This window comes from Hyperoodon ampullatus, assembly GCF_949752795.1.
Source record: "Hyperoodon ampullatus genome assembly, chromosome: 4".
Taxonomy (NCBI): domain Eukaryota; kingdom Metazoa; phylum Chordata; class Mammalia; order Artiodactyla; family Ziphiidae; genus Hyperoodon; species Hyperoodon ampullatus.
The window spans coordinates 130,021,102-130,046,416 of NC_136917.1; the positions used below are offsets into that span (position 1 = coordinate 130,021,102).

General features: G+C 37.4%; 1 protein-coding gene across 1 annotated transcript in view; it reads right to left on the reverse strand.

The window, feature by feature from the left end:
• Nucleotides 1–10,333: 10,333 nt before the first annotated feature.
• Nucleotides 10,334–25,315, reverse strand: part of RAB3C (RAB3C, member RAS oncogene family) — a gene marked incomplete at both ends in the record, with an annotated part of 311,597 nt that continues 296,615 nt past the window's right edge. The window contains one exon of the mRNA XM_079703446.1: nucleotides 10,334–10,521. Within this exon, the coding sequence (XP_079559572.1) occupies nucleotides 10,334–10,521 (188 nt within the window). The remainder of the gene's footprint in view (nucleotides 10,522–25,315) is intronic.

Here is a 25,315-nt window from a genome sequence, read left to right on the forward strand (position 1 = left end):
ACTATCGTGTATCCTGTACTCTTCACCACTACTGAGCCACCTTTATTTCAAGCATATAGATAACCTAACAGCTTTTTAATGCTTGTTCTGTTTCCACCATTGCCTCCTATTAGTCCATTTCCTATATTGCCATTTGAGTGACCTTTCAAAATTCAAATCTGATCAGACTAATTTCTTGCTTAAATTCCTTCAAGAATTTTTCAAAGCTGGAACATGAAATCCAGACTTTTAAAGTATTTCAGGAAAGTGTGATGATCTCAGCACTGAGCCTCTCTTTTTCTCTTCCACCCTGTGATGACCTATGTGAATGGCTTTGGAGTTCTAGGAATACACAGTACTCTGCTCTACCTCTGTGGTTTGCTTTTGTTGCTCTCTCTGTGTGGAACAACCTTCTTCTTCCACTTCTGCTCCAGCATAACTCCTACATCTCCTATATGTTTTAGCTCAGGTCTCATTTCTTCTAGTACACTTTCTTGGAAATCCCAATCTGTGCCTCCAATCTGGGTTAATTGCCCCTCTTCTGTGTTTTCACAGTAGTTTGTATGTAACTTCTATATTGGCACACATCAAATTGTATTGTAGTTGTCTGCTTGATAGTATACTGTTTTGAAATTTTAATCCAGACTTTCTCCCAATACTTGCCTTCTTATATTGTCTATACAATATATTATCTTTGCCTTTCTACCATTCAGTCAGTAGAATTGCTTTAAGGGAGGAACAATATACTTTAAAAAATAATATGATTTTTAGTTGAAATTGCCTGAGATTTACAATTAATAAAAAAGAAATTCTAGTGCTAAAGGACTTGGGGCATAAAAAATAGATTAGGAAGAAAAGTTGAGCAGTCAGACTACTTCTCCACCAGACTAAAGATTCTTTGGACTTGGTGGGTATGGGGTGAAGTGAGAAGAAATTTAGAAGAGAAATAAGAGAACCATCAGACTTGAGTGTTCCTGAGAAGTGTCCAAGACCAGAGCCTGCTGTGGCCTTATATTTAGAAGTCTTTTTCAGGTCCAATAGGAACTTAGCAAAAATGATTAGCATCTTCTGAGGGTGCCAGATATATTCTTTCTAGGTCTACCTTTTCAATGTTATTGAGAAAAATAGACACATAGTAACTTCATTTTTAAAAAATTAAAGCCAGGGTGATTATTTCTGAGGGGTGAACATAGAGGGGGATTCCTGATAAAACCAGTTGGAACTGGTTGAGCCACAGAAACCTCAGAATGACCATGAAGCATGTATAGTTCTTCTGAGGTCTTGCTACTGGCAAGACTTTTACCTAGGGATAGAGGACTATTGTCTAAAAAAATGTATTTTGTGAGATTTCAAGAAGACATTTTTGTGAGTTCTTTTAGAATGAAACAACTTTCTAATGTTCACTTCAATGATTTATTAGACACAAATATTAGGAAAGAGTAATATATAAACTGTGGTAATTTATTAATATTAACTTATACATTTTCCTCTATCACACTTGTATGAGTTCACTGAGGTAGTATTCTATTTATGTATTTTCATGTATACCAAGAAATTAGCACATAGAAGACATTTTATAAATGTTTGTTGATTAATATAACTGGAAGTCCCTTAATTTATTATTTTCCATTAATTTTGATTCTTTGCATGTTGCCTGCTTTGTCTAGACAGACAGGTGACCCTCTTGTCACTGAGTTCTGTTCAGGAAGTTATTTTGACCCTTGTGGACCCATGTGGATATTCCTAGGACCATCTTGCTTGGCTTATTTTTAGCACAGAGTTTGGGAAACAGCTTTAGAGGCATATTTGAAAGAAAATATGTGGAAATAGAGCTGTTGGCATGATTAGAACATTAAGCAATCTTAAAATTAGTAGTAGATCTGCTGTGATGCAAATAGATGGATAACTGGGTGCTTCACCATGCTCTGAGGTCCAAGAACAAGGCAAGCCTGCATATTACCTGAAGCATCACTGCATCACATACCATACATTTAAAAAAGCCTATACCACTCACACATCCCATCCATACATTGCCTGGTTGAATGCTTCTTTCCCAGGCTGTGTCAGTAGGGTGCAAAATAATCATTGGATCCTAGAATTCAGATACAGGAACACATGGTCTTCAGGTAGCAGAGGTGACTTTTTAATACCATAGCAGCCTTTCTTGATTCTACAACCAAGAGCTTTGACTCTGGAATTTAGTCAGTCAGGTATAAAAAGTTATCTACCTTAAAAGATGACAAATGTTAGAGTTAACTCCTTTGCCTAGGTCCAAAATCATGTGTAGGAAACTCATAGCCCTAAATAAAAATACACTCATTCTGTCTCTAGTTCAAGCTCAGCACTGTGCCTAGGATGGTAGATGAGGAAGGAAAAAAATGGAAATAGGTATCCTAGGACCAAAATTAATACAAATTGAGAGGAGATGAAAAATGTTCTCAGACCAAGACTGAGAAATTCAGGAATATAGTCTCTTAGATATTTATTGTAATCTCCAAAAAATAAAACAAGATAAACCCAAAGAACAAAAACCACTTTCTATACAGAATTCACATACAAACTTAATACCTAATAGAGCACATACAGTTCTTACACAATTCATTTTAATAAAGAGAATTAAAACTTCACAATGTGAATACACTTTATAGCGTTAAACCCAGATAAGAGCTCCTGTGGACACATGAAGAGTCATAATATTTACTGTGCAGCAGTAGTTTTCAAATAAACATCACGATCACTATATGAAAGCATTAAGCCGTTACTCATTTTTTTTTCTCAAGAAGAGCTCCACAGTGCAGTCACTAAGAAGGAGCCGAAAGTGCCTGGTTACAAAGGAAGGTATTCATCTATGCACTTCCCCACACCCTTATGGGAAACACAGAACCACAGAAAAATCTCTGGGCTCACATCTGCCTGGTTGACACTGGATTTGACAATGCCTTGTGGTTTGGTGCATGGGCAAAATGTCTAAATCTACTGTTCTTATGAGCTTCAGATTAATTTGTGTTTTGGGCCCGAGTCTGGGGCTGTTCAGCACAGAGGAATATGACGATACTGCAGCTTGCTTTCCTCATGGGGATAAAAACAGAGAGAACCAAACTGGGGTAATTTGTTGGGTTTCCGAGGGCCAGTCTGGTTCTCTGGAGGAAAACAGTGATCTCTAGCTGCCAGCTCTGTCCACCTTCCATTCAAGGGAACAAACTGTGACCTTTCCCATTTATTTGCCTGGCACAGTCTCCTCTATCTAATTCTTTCTGGGATCATGTCTCACCTCTTCAATGGAGCCATTCTTGACTTTTCCTGTTTTTGTAGGTCTTGCATTCTCTGTGCTCCTATAGCCTGATGTAACATAGCATTTAGATCATATCCTGGTATTTCGTTCCTTGTTCTTCAGTCAGTAAGCTCGTTAGAGGCCAGAGCCATACCTCTTCCATGTTTGATTCCCACAGCACTGAGTACATGGTATTCAGTAACTATTAACGACTAAACATTTAAACACACCCTTAAATTATCATTCTAATGTTGGCTACCTGCTTACATTTTTCTTTTTTTAAAATTTGGCACAAAGTAGTCTCTAACCTCCCTGTTTCACCCACCTCTACTTGACTTCTGTGGGTCCGAGAGCAGGCTATCACATGTAAAATAGGGCCACATATCGCTGGGAGTGGCCCAAAGCCATTTAATATGATTGGCACATTCTCACATGTCAATTTCAGGCAACTGCCATAGAGAGAACTGAAGGCTTCCTGTGATGTACAGAGGGCCATGGTCATCTAAAACCAACTGTTTTTCATCATTTTTAGTGAAAAACTCAATGTTTTTCCCCAGGGTATCATGATTTACTCTAACAAAATGAAAAGGCAAAACACAGTATTAAAATGAGTGTTTTGCCTTAAAAATTAAAATGGCAAATAGGAGTTTAAGGTAGTTGTCCTATTTGAAACTTCATATACATAAATACATAGTTTTTGGTAATCCAGCAACCAGGCCTAATTTGATTTTGTATCTCATTGAAGTTCTAGGCCACCAATTATGAGATTAACCAAGGGAGTCTGAGGACGAATACATGAGTTTATGATGACATACCAAAGTGATTTAAGGATTCTGACTTGTTTCTCCTATATTATCAGTGTGGACAATTGAGAATTGAAAGTGAATATAATATTAGCAACAACCTAAAAAGACTTCAATATTTTAGGATTCTCAGGATTGACAGTGTTACATTTGCAAACAAAACACAAGGTTGAGTAACAATAAAATATACACAAAAATATGAGTGAAAATTCTTAGGAGACAGAACATGTGATCAACATTTCAGAGAAAAATAAAAATGACTTTTCCTTATGTGCATATTTTTTCTTAGGTTTCTAAACCTCTTATAAAAGGCTTAAGGAAAATTCTGAATTAAAGAAGGAAATGCCTATATAAAATAAACTAACAGCCATTCTGTCTTGAAAATAAAATCCACAATTCTAAAAGGCAAAATTGACATATATTCCCAGATCCTAAATGTTTGGTCTTATGGGGAAAAAAAAATACCTTGAAGTAGGCACAGAGGAGTTTCACATGACACCAATAAGGTATTTACGTATAAATTGTACCACTAGACAAATACAGCTACACGAAATAATCTGAGTAAGTCAAACAGCCATCAAAGCATCTCACACATTCATTATAATTCACTCTTTCACACTAGTTTATATACACTGAGTAAGTCATTAAATATTGCACTTATTGGCCCATGAACCCTCAATTCTGAGGTGTTGAAAAATAGAAAACAAATCTATTTTTATAACATATTTCATGCAACATTTAAGACATTTCAGTTCCACAAACACCATTAAGTAGTTGTACATTTGGACAGTTCAACGGTATCACATCACGTCTGACATTAACAATATATTAACAGGAATTACAGGAAGTTTTCATTCAGCACATATCCTAGCGATCATGAGACAATGCATGGAAAACCATCATACTGAAACAGCAAACAATCCCCAGATTTCACTTTTATGAGGCGTATGGAACCACTAGACAGATGTAATTTATGCTCACGTCCCTGAAAGGCCAGGTGTCTGTGGTTCATGTACCATCTGCATCTTTAAGAATGGCATTCATGAACCTAAGCAACCTCTAGTGCCAAATAACATGACCATGGAAACATTTCCATTAAGAAATAAAGTCACAGCCAACTCTCAGTTGTCCACAATGAAGGAAAGTATGAACACAGGTGAATGAAATACGCAGGTACCCCGCCCCCCCCCGCCACCACCACCTCATTTCAGCAAGTAATGACCGGTTGAAACTCTACCACTAACTGTACTGATGGGAGGTAAATGGTGAAACTTGAGTCTCATTTCCTATTCTTGGTCCTGTCACTCTGTGAGGATAGTGCTTTAAAAAACTGAAATGATAAAAAAAATCAGGAAGTAGGAAAGAGAATTGTAAACAGAAAGCTCAATTTGTCCACTAGCTACACGGTCTGATCTTAATACTCGAGCTCTGACAGAGGCTTTGAAATAATTTTTTTTCTCTAGAAGGTTTGCAAAATATATTCTCTCTATCCTCCCCTTTTAATGGGAATTAATTCTCTGCACAGACGCAAATCAAATCAGTGTGAAGGATCTATTTTGTAGATCTTTTTAAGGGAAATGCCAGTTACAGTTGTTGGAGCCTAGTAAAAGCTCCCTTTTCCCTAGCACTGAGAAAGCACCATATATGGAAATTTTCCTTCATAGAAAAGGTATCTGTGTTTGAGTGTGTATGTGATGGGAGGGGCAACACTATCTGTGTGGCGCAAGCGTAAATATTTTAACCTACTTAAGGGAAGTATTTGACTAGAGTGTCAAGCAGTCCTGTAAAGGTTTTTAAGAAAAAAACATTTATTTATGAAACAACAATAGGTGGATATATTTTAAATAAATCCTCTAGACCTGTTTTTGTCCCCTTAGAGGATATTGTATCTTTAGAACCTGGAACCGTTTAGGTGCACTATAGAGATAATCAAGATGCTTTTTTTCCTGGTTATAAACTTCATCTTTTACTCAATTTTCCCAATTTGTTTCAGAATATAAAACAGGTTTTTGTCTTTAACTGGCTTTGATCAAAAATTTACCTAAAATATAAAGGAATCTAAAAAGCTGACCCTGATTGTTCAGCTGATCAGAAAGACTTTACCATTTTGCTGGCAGACCCTTAAAACACAGGTATTATACACAAACGGGCAAAGCCAAGCAGAGCTGGAGTGGCTGCATCTTCTAGGGGGTGATTAGAAAGGCCACATGGGTCTAGTTGCTCACATGGCACCCTGACATGGCACATTGAGTGAGTACACACACAAAGGAACAAAGAGTTCCAGTTACCAGTCATGCAAACTATAATTTAGAGAGAGAGAGCATTCTTCAGACAGAAAGGCCACCTCCCAAGTATGCCACGCCAAAAATTCCTGATGGAGCATTCCAATAGTATATGAAAATTATTAAACACTTTTTGACCTAGAAGGGTTTTAATCACGACTTTAAGATTTATCTTAGTATTTCACATGCAGCTGCTACCTCAGCCTTGGGATAGCTTGGGAGAGTCTGGATACTTTAATATAGTCTCACAGATGCCACACAGTTGACTGAAGGATGGCACAGTATCTCCTCACTGAGCACGAAGAGACACATTGGATAAAGCACATCAAAATGAGCCACTGATTACCAACTACCACGCTCCAAAATTAATGTTGCTTCATGGAAGTTCAGGTAACAGTATTTTACTTTAAAGCAAGAACATTGCATCCATGAAAGTCTATCTTCAGTATAGATGTAGTTAAAATTGGAAGTTTAAATTAGTTCCTGAAAGATAACCAACGTGCTGAACCAAAGAGCTATTATTAATCTGGATAAGAGTTAAGTAGGTGAAATACATATTTGTTTGTTGAGTATATAGATGTCTTGTATAATTGTGGTTATAGTGGAATTCATAGTTCATATTTAACATAACGCTGCAGCTTTCTGCAGCAACCAAAGGCATCATCATAGTTCCCATTCCAAATAAAAATCTTAGCACTTATTTACTAGGCGGGCAAAGGGATAATGATTTTAAGTTAAACTAAAGAGGTGGTTAGAAGTTTATCAAGGCAGTGGAGGCTGCTCAGCGGGGGCAGTGGCAATGAATTAATTCAGTGTCTTAAAGCAATTCTTCTTATAAGCCCATAGATATAATGCTCACTTGTAAACTGCCATCTTAGGACTTAAGAAACTTCATGCACCTTCTACATCCACTCATAACCCCGAAAGCTGAAATGTGGGTCCACTAAATGGCTGTTTAGAGGAAATAATTTCCAGTCCAATTTTTCATTTACATTTAGGACAGAAAGGAATGTCCCCAAACCAAAGCTCTTGGAAGTATCTGCTCAAAACAAGGTTTGATTATAAAAGTAATCGGAGGGATGGGGTGATGAGGAGACAGGAAGAGAAATTTGTTCTTGAAACACTAATTGAGTTGCATCAAAGACAAAAGATGGTTGTCTACAATTTACACACTAACACAAACATACACTTTGTAAGATGTCTTTGTCCTTTTGAATAAAAATTTAGTTAGGCCATTAGTAAAAATGATCTGAGGTTATTTAAGCTGTTGGCAGAATATGGGAGGTATTGTATGCATGTGTGTATGTATACACATTTGTGTGCATGATGGCCTAAAGGGTGAAAAACCTTAGAACCACAGTGTTATAAATAATATAGCTTGATGCCAATAGAAGTTTACTTAGTTAATCCTAGGCTGGTTTTTCTTTTGCCAAACTTGATTTTAAAACCAGGATCTCTTGATGAGATTAGGAATAGAGAATTTTTCTCTTTCCATGTGTTTTACAGCAGGAGCATAGGTGCTCAATTCATTGAGCTCTGTGACAACCCTTTTTGGAAGTGTCTCACTTAGAAATTCACACTGGGGTAGGGGCTTCAGAACTGAGAATCACTTAGTAAGCCTCTACTTCCATTGAGGTTTGAAAAATAGAAATTATTGGATGTCCCTTGGCACTGACACCTGGGCCATTCTTGCATTATGCTCCAGACTGGCATACAGTAGCTCAAGTCTGGTATGTTTGACATTGTGTAAGTGGGTACTTGGCTTAGGTCTTCTGGTTCTAGAGCCACTTAATTTCAATGGCAATTAGCTCTTCAGGGAAGGAGTTTACAAGAGGGCAAAACTCAACTTTCTTTCCAATTTTCTACCCCCTCTGATTTTGCTTTCCATTTTACAATAATATGCATATCAACGTCCTTCTGAAAAAGCCATCTGAGACATCATATTGAGGTCCTTGACATCTGTATGTATGTATGTGAGATCAGGTCTGAGAGAGGATGCAAAGGTCTTCCTGGTTCTATTGCTTCATATTAGATTGTAAAAGTCAGCTTAACAGCTATATCATTTAACATGGCCATTTTCTAGACCATGTTAAAGAAATATTACAATATCATGCAAACAGGCTTCTGTTGCAAACAAATCTGCTTTGATGGCCCCTGCCTTGTCTTTCTTCCCTTCACTTTAATTTCTGTGATTTTTGAAGCTAGTTGCCCCATTAAAATCTAATAAAGCATTAATGTCTTCTTGTCTTCACGAGGCTAAGGTCTACCTTGCAGAGTGTCAAAGTGAAGATTTATTGCCAGTTAGTGGATCTTAAGCTAAGAAGATGAGAAATAATAAGAATGTGGATGTGCTTAAGATATCCCAAATGCTTTCTCCTGTAATTTTCATCTTCTAACTAACTTACTAGTAATATATGTGACCTAGTTCCCTGACTTGCAGGCATTTATTCTCCAGAGATCTCTTTAGATATGCATCTTTCCCTATCAATATCCTTGCTCAAAAATCTTGCGCTCAATACTTTCATGGGAAATGTCTCTATTTTTGAAAAGAGAAAAAAATCTTTTACATGATCACCAAAAAAGGGGAAAGTTCACTTAATGGAACTGCCCTTCCAAATATGCCAATGTGTGCCTGCTGCCTTGAAGTCCTAGCTGTAAACAATGCTGGGTGGTGATACAGATGCTGTGTCTCTTTTCAGTCCTCACTTAGAATCACTGGTGGGATTGGTTTGCTTGTTAATCATATATGGTCTTCAGGAAATCCAGGAGAAAGAATCTCTAGGAGAAAGAATCTGGGTGTTCAAATGGTTTCCTTTCTCCTCTCAAATTGCTTATGGCACCCTAAGATTTTTCTGTAACACTCAGCTCCAAAGAGAGGTCTCTGAGTAACTTAAGCGTGTTTAAAGGCTTACAGAATGGGGATATGCCTTAAAGGTATAAATACTTGGATTGAAAAAGATTAGAGATGATAACTGTCTTTTCCTCAATCTGAGAGCCATGGAGATACTGTTTAAATGACTTCTAGCCAGGTAAAAGAACCTAGGGATGTGCGAGCAGAAGGTAATGTTTGGGGAAGCAAGCCTACATCCTATGGGAAGAGGGGCTCTAACAAGCTTCAACTTAACCTCTGTTCCAAGAGTTGGCAATTGTTCCAGAAAGTCGTGGTGGTATATGTCATGGGGGGAGCTCAGGCCTTGGAATCCCACTGCTACTCATATCCTTCTTGGTTAAGACGCTTGTTACATAACACATTCAGCAGATACCTCTGTCTGGCAGTGCCCTCAAATATTCAGAATGTTGGGTGGTGCAGTCTTGGGTTAGGTATTCCTTATTTAAACATCTAAACTAAGACTACTGTTAAAATCTACTTCCAGTCAGGTAAATATTAATCTCTTGGTAAATTTGCAAGGGCCTTAAACAATATTTCAATTTCTTTATAGTCAATGGTCTTCTCAGTTATAATAACACTGAAAAATAGATACCTTTCCTGAACAGTAAACCAACCAGACCCATGACAGTCTCCCTAATCATGAGTAATATTTCCACTTGATTTTCGATTGAGAGTAAAGCAAATAAGGCCTCCTGAGATCTCGCCCTGCTCACACCACACACACAACCAATTTCTTGGTTATCATCCCTACAAGTTAATAGCATAATTTGAACCCGTAGCCCAAAACTCAGTTGTACTGAAATTATAATCGGAGGTCCCAGCAGTAGCTTAATCTAAGAAACCTGAAACAAAAAGAGCCTAGAAGACAAATAACAAATCACATGCAAACATCAGATGTTTATAGATGGATAGTCCTTACAAAGTTAAGATCACATATTTGCCACTTATTAACACCGGAAATCTCCCCGGAATTGAATGCATGTTTGAGCCACAGACATCAAAGATTTCCCTCAAATAATTATTAGGCAGTATAAATGAAGGCTAACTGACCATTTATAAATGCTATTTTTTAGCAACCAGCCCCTCTGGAGCTTCCTGTACCGGGACACTAACAGCCACAGTTGGGCTGCGGTGGAGGAGGGGTTTCCCTGAGCCTCGTGTTCTGCTTTGCGGCAGTGATGGCTGGATCTGTCTCCAAACTCTCGGACATTTTGTCGCAGATGATATCCACGAGACGCTCAAATGTCTGCTTCACATTAACGTTATCCTTGGCACTTGTTTCAAAAAACTCAAAACCTGGAAGAAACACAAAGAAACACAGCTTGGTCACTTCATACTTCTGCGGAAATTAAATGGGACATGGTGATGGTGGGACGGCAGTGGCTGGTAGGGTTGGTTTGGGTGGGAGATGAGAGGCAGGATGAGGTGCCATTTGAACAAATGCTACCATCTTGCTATCCGTTAACAAGAATTATAAAGTCGAATTAGTGATGTTCACATCTTATTTTTCTCTGGACAAAAAAAAAAAAAAAAAAAAAAGCCTTGGCAAGAGGTAGTTAGTTAGTAAGGACGACATGAAGAATCCTTGACACAGTCTGTCTCTGCCACCTCTTCCTACAACCCCTGGATCAGCATGCAGCCTCTTCTAATCTTTTCTAGGTCTGGGGTTATTTGGCTTTTTTTTTTTTTTCTTTCCTCATTTCAGATTCTACCAAAATTATTAATTTTCATTTTTTCTTTAACTTGAGGCTTAGAAAGCTTCATGTTCATATTCTGCTGTGAAAGGGACTCCCAAACTCCAACATAATGCAGCTCTAACTTTTTCCATGTCTGTCCTACTGCTGCCTAGTAAAGCGTTTGAGGGTAGGCCTTTGGTAAATTTCCAGTATTTAACTGGACATAAGGTGGCACTAAAGAATCACTGGATTTACCCTAAGCGTGCTTCAGCCTCCTTTAGGAAATTTGAGTGGTGTTAGTCTAACAGCCCTCCAGGGCTTTGTATACCATTGCAGCTAGCTACTGGTGCTGATTTTTCCATATCTTCTGTTACCTGTCAGCAGCAATGTTTTATCAACATCTGGGAAAGGACACGATACATTTCAAATAAGCTGCCAGAAGTGCAAGAAGTTACAAAAAAAATGCAGTGACAGTTTCACGCGTCGACTGATGTGTCACTGTACCTGGGTAGAAGCAGCCTTAGTAGGCTGCTCTGTACACAGCCTTGTCACTCTATTGTTTGCATTCACATTCCAAGGGCTGAGCTTGCCAGTCAGTTGCCATGACAACCTCCCCACTAGGCCAGCCAGAGATTGCTCTGGTCCATCCAGGGGATGTTGATTTAGGATGTACTGGGTTGAACACAGAAATGCTGTCCTAATCCATTCTGAATTTTACACCCTATAAATCCTTCTGGTTACATCTGGCCCTATCTCTGAGGAGCCACATGGATTCAGAATGATTAAATCATGTGATTTCATCCCAGCTCCTGGGGCCAAAAGAGAAAAAAATGGATTAATATTTTGAATCCATGTCAAAATCGCTCTCATGAGCTAGAAATACTTATTTTCTTAAGCAGTATTGAAGATAAACAACAAAAAGAAATTTTCATGAATTAAAATTTCTAATTTAGTTAAGATAGATGATGATATCTGAGCTCGAATTTCTTTAGTTACTGTGTATTCTATTGTTAAAATCCAAGTGAGTAACCACAGGATTTGAGCTGAAGTGAGCAGGAGTTAAGCCAGGTGAATATTTCAAGCCCTCTTTGCCTTGTATTTCCCTTTCATTTGTCTCTCTGGATAGTGTTTATATAGCTCTCTTAAATTCCTAATTTCTTTACAAAAAATGCTATCTGGCATTAACAGAATTCTCTTTTCTAATGTTTGCAATCTATAGGGCTAGATCATTCACCTTTCAACAATTTGATCCAGATTTTGGAAAGCGCAATTGCTTAGATCCATACTTGCCTAGATGTCCGAACTATTTGCATCCTTGTGGGGATTTTCTCAGTGTTAACAGGAGGGTGCTTTAAGTCACAAGATACCAAAACCCCACTGAAATCAGGATCCCTAAATGAGACTTTGTGACAAATTATGGGATTTTTTTCCTCCAAAAGTTTCATTTTTCTCTCATCGCTTCTGTTAACACATCTTTTATTTGTTAGCATGATTTGGGGGAAGGCACTGAACTTGAAGGGTATCAAAAGATTTGGCCATTGTAAAACAAACCACAGTAATCCATGCAAACCTTTATCAAATGTGATTCTTTTAATCTGGGCTTAGAGACACATAATGTTGCTGGTGTACAACTTAAGTAAAATGAACCTTGAGCCCAGGAGCCAGAATGTTCTGTGTCTTGACCTTAATCTGGAACCCCAGGAAGAGAACACCATATTATAACAGCCCTCCATTTATCCAGCATGGCTGGAGAAGGAGGTGCCATAATGTGGTAAGAGGGATGGATTGTCAGATGGGAGATTTAGCCATAGGAGCAATACTTACTGGCTTTGTGACCATGGGAAAGTCATGTTTTTATTCTTATGTTTCTTATTTATGACATTTGTCTTACATTAGGCTCAAATGAGAAAATATATGTAAAAGTGCCAAGCAAACCAGAAAATGCTATTATTTAATTATATAATAATTATATAATTAAATAATACTATTATTATAACAACAATAATAGTAAGAAACTAACATTTGGGAGGTGACTGTAGAACAGGTACTATTTAAAACACTGTATCTGTAAGGTAGGTGCCAGTATTTTCTCCAAATTATTGATAAGGAAATAGAGGCACAAAATGGCTGAGTACTTTGCTCATTCACTTGATCAGCCAGTAATGGCACAGCTGCCATTTGAACTAAACCGGAACACTCTCCTCCTCCTTCAGATACTCTGCAGAGCCTACTGTTTGGTTCCAGTTGAATTGGAAGTTCTATGTTAAGTAATACAACAAACTTTCATCAATTTACATAGTTAAAGAGTGATTAACTAGATTTAACACTCCGGGTGAAACATATGAAATATCTTTTCTTAATGATTCCAAAGGTACTCTGGTATTTTGTGCTGCTTAAGGTTCATCAAGGTGGCCATCAGGACAGCTATATGTCTATAGAGAAATATGTGAAAGGTTCTGGAAATTAGGCCTCCTCTCATTGACCACACGTGCTGTTGGTCATAAAATGAGATATTCAGGATCAAACTCAACATCATTATTTTAGCACATAGTTGTTTGGATTCAGGGCAAAGCAAGTTTACTGTGCAAAAAATGATTCTCCATCCAGGGGAATCAGTATCTTCATCCAAGCAACTCTATGTGCTACCACACTCCACACCTATGGGTGTCCATGGTATTTAAAGCTCATGGACTAAATTGTAACCACAAATTCAAACACTTCAGCCTTTATTCTTCTACTGGGTCATTGTTGGGTTTTATGGCCATTACCTCCCAATGTATCATACTAACTTCAACTATAGCATCATGACCTTGTTCTTAGAAATATTTAACCTCCTATTCATACACATGAACATCAGTGGAAAGCCAGCACTTCAGTCAGTGATCCCTAGGAAACAGTCTTTTTCATAAAACTTTGAAGATCATTTCCAATTTACTAGGTAGGACAGTATGATTCGGCAGATCAAATAAATAGCCCAAGGTCACAGAGCAAGCTGATTGTGAAAGGTGACAGAGATCTCCTAATAAATAGGTTACTGACTTAGCCTATAGCCTTGGACACCTGTCCCTCAGACTATATCATCCTGTATTAATAACTGTAGCATACACATGTTTTCATCAACAAATCAGTGAACACTTTCAGTTAATCACAGAAACACTAATCATCCATTCTAATTTCTCTCTGGCACACACAGCACTGTTCCAAGCTGGATAAGCCTTGCACCATGGTTCAGAACATCTTTTTTAAAAAAAAAATTTATTGGACTATAAGTTGATTTACAATGTTGTGTTAGTTTCAGGTGTACAGCAAAGTGATTCAGTTACGTACATACATTCATTCTTTTTCAGATTCTTTTCCCATATAAATTATTAAGAATATTAAGTAGAGTTCTTGCTGGTTATTTTATATATAGTGTGTATATGTTAATCCCAAACTCCTGATTTATCTGCTGCCACCATGTTTCCCCTTTGGTAACCATAAGTTTGTTTTTGAAATCTGTGAGTCTGTTTCTGTTTTATAAATAATTTCATTTGTATTTTTTAGATTCCACATATAAGTAATATCAACAGATATTTGTTCTTCTCTAAGTGTCTTACTTAGTATAATAATCTCTAGATCCATCCATGTTGCTGAAAATGGCATTATTTCATTCTTTTTGTATGGTTGAGTAATATTCTACTGTATATATGTATCACATCTTCTTTATCCATTCCTCTGTCAATGGACAGTTGCTTCCATGTCTTAGCTATTGTAAATAGTGCTGCAATGAACATTGGGGTTCATGTATCTTTTCAAATTATGGTTTTCTCTGGAAAAAACATAGGGGTGGGATTGCTGGCTCATATGGCAGCTCTATTTTTAGTTTTTTAAGGAACCTCCATACTGTTCTCCATAACAGTTGTACCAATTTGCACTTCCCACCAACAGTCTAGGAGGGTTTCCTTTCCTCCACATCCTCTCCAGCATTTATTGTTTGTAAATATTGTGATGTTGGCCATTCTGACCGTTGTGAGGTGACACCTCATTTTAGGTTTGATTTGCATTTCTCTAATAATTAGTGACATTGAGCATCTTTTCATGTGCTTTTTGGCCAACTGTATGTCTTCTTTGGAGAAATGTCTATTTAGATCATCTGTCCATTTTTTTGACTGGGTTTTTGTTTTTTTGATATAGAGCTGCATGAGCTGTTTGTATATTTTGGAGATTAATCCTTTGTTGGTTGCTCCATTTGCAACTATCTTCTCCCATTCGGTGTGTTGTCTTTTCACTTTGTTTATGGTTTTCTTTGCTGTGCAAAAGCTTTTAAGTTTAATTAGGTCCCATTTGTTTATTTTTGTTTTTATTTTCATTACTCTAGGAGGTGGATCCAAAAAGATGCTGCTGTGATTTATGTCAAAGAGTGTTCTGCCTATGTCTTCCTCTAAGAGTTTTATAGTGTCCAGCCTTACATTTAGGTCTTTAATCCATTTTGAGTGTACTTTTGTGTATGGTGTTAGATAGTGTTCTAATTTCATTCATTTACGTGTAGCTGTCAAGTTTTCCCACCACCACTTATTGAAAAGACTGGCTTTTCTCCATTGTATATTCTTGCCTCCTTTGTCATAGATTAATTGACCATAGATGCAAGGGTCTATTTCTGAGCTTTCTGTCCTGGTCCATTGACACAGCAATTTGTCTTTGCACCAGTACCATACTGCTTTTTTTTTTCTAATTTATTTTTTTGGCTGTGTTGGGTCTTTGTTGCTGTGCGTGGGCTTTTCTCTAGTTGTGGAGAGTGGGAACTACTCTTTGTTGCTGTGTGCGGGCTTCTCATTGCCATGGCTTCTCTTGTTGTGGAGCACGGGCTCTAGGTGTGCAGGCTTCAGTAATTGTGGAATGTGGGCTCAGTAGTTGTGGCACATGGGCTTAGTTGCTCTGTGGCATGTGGGATATTCCCGGACCAGGGATTGAACCTGTGTCCCCTGCATTGGCAGGAGGATTCTTAACCACTGTGCCACCCAGGGAAGTCCTTACCTTACTCTTGATTACTGTAGCATTATAGTATAGTCTAAAGTCAGGGAACCTGATTTCTCCAGCTCAGTTTTTCATTCTCCAGAATGCTTTAGCTATTTGGGGCTTTTTGTGTTTCCATACAAATTTTAAGATTTTTTGTTCTAGATCTTCAAAAAAAAAAGCCATTGGTAATTTGATAGGGATTGCATTGAATTGGTAGATTGCACTGGGTAGTATAGTCATTTTGACAATATTGATTCTTCCAATCCAAGAACATGGTGTGTCTTTCCATCTGTTTGTCTTCAATTTCTTTCATCAGCATGTTATGGTTTTTAGGGGACAGGTATTTTGCCTCCTTAGGTAGGATAATCCTAGGTATTTTATTCTTTTCGATGTGATGATAAATGGGATTGTTTCCTTAATTTCTCTTTCTGATCTTCCATTGTTAGTGTATATAAATGCAAGAAATTACAGTGTACTAATTTTGTATCCTGCTGCTTTACCGAATTCATTGATGAGCTCTAGTAGTTTGCTGGTAGCATCTTTAGGATTTTCTATGTATAGTATCATGTCTTCTGCAAACAGTTTTACTACTTTTCCAACTTGGATTCCTTTTTATTTCTTTTTCTTCTCTGATTGATATGGCTAGAACTTCCAAAACTATGTTGAATAAAAGTGGTGAGGGGCATTCTTGTCTTGTTCCTGATCTTAGAGGAAAAGCTTTCAGTTTCTCACCATTGAGAATGATGTTTGCTGTGGGTTTGTCATATGTGGCCTTTATTATGTTGAGATAGGTTCCCTCTATGCCCACTTTCTGGAGAGTTTTTATCATAAGTGGGTGTTCAATTTTGTCGAAAGATTTTTCTGCATCTACTGAGATTATCATATGGTTCTTCTCCTTCAGTTTGTTAATATGGTGTATCATATTGATTGATTTGCATATATTGAAGAATCCTTGCATCCCTGGGATAAATCACAATTGATCACAATGTATGATCCTTTTAATGTGTTGTTGGATTTGGTTTGCTAGTATTTTTATTGAGGACTTTTGCATCTATGTTCATCAGTGACATTGCCCTGTAATTTTCTTTTTTTGTGGTATCTTTGTCTGGTTTTGGTATCAGGGTGATGGTAACCTTAAAGAATGAGCTTGGGAGTGTTCCTTCCTCTGCAATTTTTTGGAAGAGTTTGAGAAGGATAGGTGTTCTTCTCTAAATGTTTGACAGAATTTGCCTGAGAAGCCCTCTGGTACTGGGCTTTTGGAAGATTTTTAATCACAGTTTCAATTTCAGTGCTTGTGATGGGTCTGTTCATATTTTCTGTTTCTTCCTGGTTCAGTCTTGGAAGGTTGTACCTTTCTAAGAATTTGTCCATCTCTTCTAGGTTGCCCACTTTATTGGCATATAGTTGTTTGTAGTAGTTCTTATGATACTTTGTATATCTGTGGTGTCAGTTGTATCTTCTTTTTCATTTTTTTCTTTTTAACATCTTTACTGGAGTATAATTGCTTTACAATGGTGTGTTAGTCTCTGCTGTATAACAAAGAGAATCAGCTATATGTATACATATATCACCATATCCCCTCCCTCTTGCATCTCCCTTCCACCCTCCCTATCCCACCCCTCTATGTGGTCACACAGCCCTGAACTGATCTCCCTGTGCTATGCAGCTACTTGCCACTACTATCTATTTGATATTTGGTAGTGTATATATGTCCATGCCACTCTCTCACTTTGTCCCAGCTTACCCTTACCCCTCCCAGTGTCCTCAAGTCCGTTTTCTATATCTGCTTCTTTATTCCTGTCCTGCCCCTAGGTTCTTCAGAACCATTTATTATTTATTTTAGATTCCATATATATGAGTTAACATACAGTATTTGTTTTTCTCTTTCTGACTTACTTCACTCTGTATGACAGACTCTAGGTCCATCCACCTCACTACAAATAACTCAATTTCATTACTTTTTATGGCTGAGTAATATTCCATTGTATATATGTGCCACATCTTCTTTATCCATTCATCTGTTGATGGACACTTAGATTGCTTCCATGTCCTGGCTATTGTAAATAGAGCTGCAATGAACATTGTGGTACATGACTCTTTTTGGATTATGGTTTTCTCAGGGTAGATGCCCAGTAGTGGGATTGCTGGGTCATATGGTAGTTCTATTTGTAGTTTTTTAAGGAACCTCCATACTGTTCTCCATAGTGGCTGTATCAATTTATATTCCCACCAACAGTGCAAGAGGGTTCCCTTTTTCCCACACCCTCTCTAGCATTTATTGTTTGTAGATTTTTTGATGATGGCCATTCTGACTGGTGTGAGGTGATACCTCATTGTAGTTTTGTTTTGCATTTCTTTAATGATTAGTGATGTTGAGCATCCTTTCATTTGTTTGTTGGTAATCTTTATATCTTCTTTGGAGAAATGTCTTTTTAGGTCTTCTGCCCATTTTTGGATTGGGTTGTTTGTTTTCTTGATATTGAGCTGCATGAGCTGCTTGTATATTTTGGAGATTAATTCTTTGTCAGTTGCTTCATTTGCAAATATTTTCTCCTGTTCTGAGGGTTAACTTTTCATCTTGTTTATGGTTTCCTTTGGTTTCCTTTGCTGTGCAAAAGCTTTTAAGTTTCACTAGGTCCGTTTTGTTTAGTTTTGTTTTTATTTCCGTTTCTCTAGGAGGTGGGTCAAAAAGGATCTTGTTGTGATTTATGTCATTAAGTGTTCTGCCTATGTTTTCCTCTAAGAGTTTTAGTGTCTGGCCTTACATTTAGGTCTTTAATCCATTTTGAGTTTATTTTTGTGTATGGTGTTAGGGAGTGTTCTAATTTCATTCTTTTACATGTAGCTGTCCAGTTTTCCCAGCACCACTTATTGAAGAGGCTGCCTTTTCTCCATTGTATATTCTTGATTCCTTTGTCAAAGATAAGGTGACCATATGTGCGTGGGTTTATCTCTGGGCTTTCTATCCTGTTCCAGTGATCTTTCTGTTTTTGTGCCAGTACCATACTGTCTTGATTACTGTAGCTTTGTAGTATAGTCTGAAGTCAGGGAGCCTGATTCCTCCAGCTCCGTTTTTCTTTCTCAAGATTGCTTTGGGTATCAGGATCTTTTGTGTTTCCATACAAATTGTGAAATTTTTTATTCTAGTTCTGTGAAAAATGCCGGTAGTTTGATAGGGATTGCATTGAATGTGTAGATTGCCTTGGGTAGTATGTTCATTTTCACAATGTTGATTCTTCCAATCCAAGAACATGGTATATCTCTCCATCTGTTTCTATCATCTTTAATTTCTTTCATCAGTGTCTTATAGTTTTTGCATACAGGTATTTTGTCTCTTTAGGTAGGTTTATTCCTAGGTATTGTATTCTTTTTGATGCAGTGGTAAATGGGAGTGTTTCCTTAATTTCTCTTTCAGATTTTTCATCATTAGTGTATAGGAATGCCAGAGATTTCTGTGCATTAATTTTGCATCCTGCTACTTTACCAAATTCATTGATTAGGTTTAGTAGTTTTCTGGTAGCATCCTTAGGATACTCTATGTGTAGTACCATGTCATCTGCAAACAGTGACAGATTTACTTCTTTTCCAATTTGGATTCCTTTTATTTCTTTTTCTTCTGATTACTGTGGCTAAAACTTCCAAAAGTATATTGAATAACAGTGGTGAGAGTGGCAACCTTGTCTTGTTCCTGATGTTAGAGGAAATGGTTTCTGTTTTTCACCATTGAGAACAATGCTGGCTGTGGGTTTGTCATATATGGCCTTTATTATGTTGAGGTAGGTTCCCCCTATGCCTACTTTCTGTAAGGTTTTTATCATAAATTGTGTAGAATTTTGTCAAAAGATTTTTCTGTGTATATTGAGATGATCGTATGGTTTTTCTCCTTCAATTTGTTAATATGGTATATCACATTGATTGATTTGCGTATACTGAAGAATCCTTGCATATCTGGGATAAACCCCACTTGATCATGGTGTATGATCCTTTTAATGTGCTGTTGGATTTTGTTGGCTAGTATTTTGTTGAGGATGTTTGCATCTATGTTCATCAGTGATATTAGCCTGTCATTTTCTTTTTTTGTGATACCTTTTTTCTGCTTTTGGTATCAAGGTGATGGTGGCCTCATAGAAATAGTTTGGGATAATTCCTCCCTCTGCTATATTTTGGAAGAGTTTGAGAAGGATAGGTGTTAGTTCGTCTCTAAATGTTTGATAGAATTCACCTGTGAAACCATCTGGTCCTGGGCTTTTGTTTATTGGAAGATTTTAATCACAGTTTCAATTTTAGTGCTTGTGATTGGTCTGTTTATATTTTCTATTTCTTCCTGGTTCAGTGTTGGAAGGTTGTGCTTTTCTCAGAATTTGTCCATTTCTTCCAGGTTGTCCATTTTATTGGCATACAGTTGCTTGTAGTAATCTCTCATGAACCTTTGTATTTCTGCAGTGTCAGTTGTTACTTCTCCTTTTTTATTTCCAATTCTATTGATTTGAGTGTTCTCCCTTTTTTTCTTGATGAATCTGGCTAATGGTTTATCAATTTTGTTTATCTTCTCACAGAACCAGCTTTTAGTTTTATTGATCTTTGCTATTGTTTTCTTCATTTATTTTTTTTCTGATCTGATCTTTATGATTGCTTTCATTCTGCTAACTTTGGGTTATTTTTTGTTCTTTAATTGCTTTAGGTGTAAGATTAAGTTGTTTATTTGAGATTTTTCTTGTTTTTTGATGTATGGTTGTATTGCTATAAACATCCTCCTTAGAACTGCTTTTGCTGCGTCCCATAGGTTTTGGGTCATTTTGTTTTCATTGTCATTTGTTGGTAGGTAATTTTTGATTTCTTCTTTGATTTATTCAGTGATCTCTTGGTTATTTAGTAGTGTATTGTTTAGCCTCCATGTGTATGTATTTTTTACAGATTTTTTCCTGTAATTGATATGTAGTCTCATAATGTTGTGGTTGGAAAAGATACTTGATATGATTTCAATTTTCTTAAATTTATCAAGGCTTGGTTTGTGACCCATGATATGATTTATCCTGGAGAATGTTCCATGAGCACTTGAGAAGAAAGTGTATTTTGTTGCTTTTGGATGGAATGTCCTATAAATATTAAGTCCATCTTGTTTAATGTGTCATTTAAAGCTCGAGTTTCCTTATTTATTTCCATTTTGGATGATCTGTCCATTGGTAAAAGTGGAGTGTTAAAGTCCCCTACTATTACTGTGTTACTGTTGATTTCCCCTTTTATGGCTTTTTAGCATTTTCCTAATGTATTGAGGTGCTCCTATGTTGGGTGCATAAATATTTACAATTGTTATATTTTCTTCTTGGATTGATCCCTTGATCATTATATAGTGTTCTTCTTTGTCTCTTGTAATAGTCATTATTTTAAAGTCTATTTTGTCTGATATAAGAACTGCTACTCCAGCATTCTTTTGATTTCCATTTGCATGGAATATCTTTTTCCATCACCTCACTTTCAGTCTGTATGTGTCTCTAGATCTGAAGTGGGTCTCTTGTAGACAGCATATATATGGGTCTTGTTTTTGTGTCCATTCAGCCAGTCTATGTCTTTCAGTTGGAGCATTTAATCCACTTACATTTAAGCTAATTTTGGATATGTATGTTTCTATTACCATTTTCTTAATTGTTTTGGGTTTGTTATTGTAGCTCTTTGCCTTCTCTTGTGTTTCCTGCCTAGAGAAGTTCCTTTAGCATTTGTTGTAAAGCTGGTTTGGTGGTGCTGAATTCTTAGCTTTTGCTTGTCTGTAAAGTTTTTAATTTCTCTGTCAAATCTGAATGAGATCTTTGCTGGGTAGAGTAATCTTCGTTGTAGGTTTTCCCTTTCATCAGTTTCAATATGTCCTGCCACTCCTTTCTGGCTTGCAGAGTTTCTTTTGAAAGATCAGGTGTTATCCTTATGGGGATTCCCTTGTATGTTATTTGTTGCTTTTCCCTTCCTGCTTTTAGTATTTTTTCTTTGTATTTAATTTTTGATAGTTTGATTAATATGTGTCTTGGCATGTTTCTCCTTGGATTTATCCTGTATGGGAATCTCTGTGCTTCCTGGGCTTGACTATTTCCTTTCCCATATTAGGGAAGTTTTCAACTATAATCTCTTCAAGTATTTTCTCAGTCCCTTTCTTTTTCTCTTCTTCTTCTGGATGCTTATAATTCAAATGTTGGTGCATTTAATGTTGTCCCAGAGGTCTCTGAGACTGTCCTCAATTCTTTTCATTCTTTTTTCTTTATTCTCCTCTGCAGCAGTTATTTCCACTATTTTGTCTTCCAGGTCACTTATCCGTTCTGTGACAGTTATTCTGCTATTGATTCCTTCTAGATAATTTTTAATTTCATTTATTGTGGTGTTCATTATTGTTTGCTCTTTAGTTCTTCTAAGTCCTTGTTAAACCTTTCTTATATTTTCTCCATTTTATTTCCAAGTGTTTGGATCACTGTTGCTATCATTACTCTGAATTCTTTTTCAGGTGGACTGCCTATTTCCTCCTCATTTGTTTGGTCTGGTTGGTTTTTACCTTGCTCCTTCATCTGCTGTGTGTTTCTCTGTCTTCTCATTTGCTTAACTTACTGGTTTGGGGTCTCTTTTCGCAGGCTGCAGGTTCGTAGTTCCCATTGTTTTTGGTGCCTGCCCCCAGTGGCTAAAGTTGGTTCAGTGGGTTGTGTAGGGTTCCTGGTGGAGGGGACTGGTGCCTGTGTTCTGTTGGATGAGGCTGGATCTTGTCTTTCTGGCAGTTAGGGCTACATCCGGAAGTGTTTTGGGGTGTCTGTGAACTTAGTATGATTTTAGGCAGGCTGTCTGCTAATGGGTGGGGTTGTGTTCTGTCTTGTTAGTTTTTTGGCATGGGATGTCCAGCACTGGAACTTGCTGGTCGTTGAGTGGAGGTGGGTCTTAGCATTAAGAGAGAGGTGCTGGGGGGTCTCTGGTGGACCAGTGTCCTGAACTTGGCTCTCCCACCTCAGAGGCTCAGGCCTGAAACCCAGCCAGAGCACCAAGACCCTGAAAGCCACACGGCCAGGTACGTGGGGAGTTTCTTGCCTTTTGGAAAGTCTGAGGTCTCTGTCAGTGTTCAGTAGGTGTTCTGTAGGAGCTTTTCTGCACATAGATGTATTTTTGATGTATTTGTGTAGAGGGAGTTGATCTCTATGTCTTACTCCTCCGCCATCTTAAAGGTCCTCCCTCATTTCTATTTTTATTGATTTGAGCCCTCTCTCTTTTTTCCTTGATGAGTCTGGCAAAAGGTTTATTGATTTTGTTTGTCTTTCCAAAGAGCCAGCCTTCATTGATCTTTTCTACTGTTTTCTTCATTTCTATTTCATTTATTTCTGCTCTGATCTTTATGATTTCTTTCCTCTAGTAACTTTGGGTTTTGTTTGTTCTTCTTTCTCTAGTTGCTTTAGATGTAAGATTAGGTTGTTTGAGATTTTTCTTGTTTCCTGAGGTGAGGTTGTATTGCTATAAACTTCCCTTTTGGATCTGCTTTTTTGCTGCCTCTGATAGGTATTGGATCATCATGTTTTCATTGTCATCTGTCTCTAGGTATTTTTTTTGATTTTCTCTTTGATTTCTTGAGTGATCCATTGGTTATTTAGTAGCATATTGTTTAGCCTCCATGTGTTTGTTTTTTACAGTTTCTTTTTACTGTAACTGATTTCTAATCTCAGAGGGTTGTGGTTGGAAAAGATGCTTGATATGATTTCAATTTTCTTAAATTCATCAAGCCTTGATTTGTGGCCCAAGATATGATCTATTCTGAAGAATGTTTCATGTGCACCTGAAAAGGATGTGGATTCTGCTGCTTTTGGATGGAATGTTCTACAAATATTAAGTCCATCTGGTCTAATGTGTCATTTAAGGCCTGGGTTTCCTTACTGATTTTCTGTGTGGATGGTTTGTCCATTGATGAAAGTGAGGTGTTAAAAATCCCCCACTACTATTGTGTTACTGTTGATTTCTTCCCTTATGGCTGTTAGCATTTGCCTTATATATTGAGGTGCTCCTATGTTGGGTGTATACATATTTACAATTGTTATATCTTCTTCCTGGATTGATCCCTTGATCTTTATGTAGTGTCCTTTGTGTCTTACAACAGTCTTAATTTTAGTCTATTTTGTCTGATATGAATATTGCTACTCCAGTTTTCTTTTGATTTCCATTTGCATGTAATATCTTTTTCCATACCCTCACTTTCAGTCTGTATGTGCCCCTCAGTCTGAAGTGAGTCTCTTGTAGACAGCCTATATACAAGTCTTGTTTTTATATCCCTTCAGCCAGTCTATGCTTTGATTGGAGCATTTAATCCATTTACATTTAAGGTAATTACTGGTATGTATGTTCTTATTGCCATTTTGTCAATTGTTTTGGATTTGTTTTTGTAGGTCTTTTTTCTTCCAGTACCCTTTTGTTCTCTTGTGATTTGATGACTATCTTTAGTATTACGTTTGGATTCCTTTTTCTTTTGTGTGTGTGTGTGTATCTATTGTATATTTTTTGTTTGCAGTTCCCATGAGGTTTTGATATAGCAGTCTATATATAAACAAGAGTGTTTTAAGTTACTGGTCTCTTAATTTCCAATGCATTTCCAATATCCTGCATTTGTACTCTCCTCTCCTGATGAATGCTGGGTTTGATATCCTATTTTTGTGTGGATGATTTCCTACCTTTACTGTATGTTTGCCTTTACTGGTGAGCTTTCCCATTCGTAATTTTCTTGTTTCTAATTATGGCTTTTATTTTCCCCACCTAGAGAAGGTCCCTTAGCATTTGTTGTTAGGCTGGTGTGGTGGTGCTGAATTCTCTTAGCTTTTGCTTGTCTGTAAAGCTTTTGAGTTCTCTGTTGAGTCTGAGTGAACACCTTGCTGGGTAGAGTATTCTTGTTTGTAGGTTTTTCCCTTTCATCACTTTAAATATATCATGCCACTCCCTTCTGGCTTACAGTTTCCACTGATAACCTTATGGGGTTCTCTTGTGTATTGCTTTTACTATTTTCTTTGTTTTTAATTTTTGTCAGTTTGATTAGAATGTGTCTTGGTGTTCCTCCTTGGGTTTATCTTGTATGGGAATCTCTATAATTCCTGGACTTCTGTGAGTGTTTCTTTTCACATGTTAGGGAAGTTTTCAGCTATAATCTGTTCAAATATTTTCTCAGGCCCTTTCTCTCTCTTCTCCTTCTGGGATCCCTATAATGTGAACGGTGGTGCATTTAATGTTGTCCCAGGGTGAGGCAGCAGAGAGAGGTGGTACAAACCAGATTTCACTCTTCTGCCCAAGGGATGTGATCCTACACCCTAACATCATACCAGTAGAAGTCTACCTGCAGTAGAATCACCTGAAGTACTTAAAAGCTTTTAAACTTCACCCCCAGACATACTGAACTGGAATTGTGAGGAGGAGAAGGGCCTTGA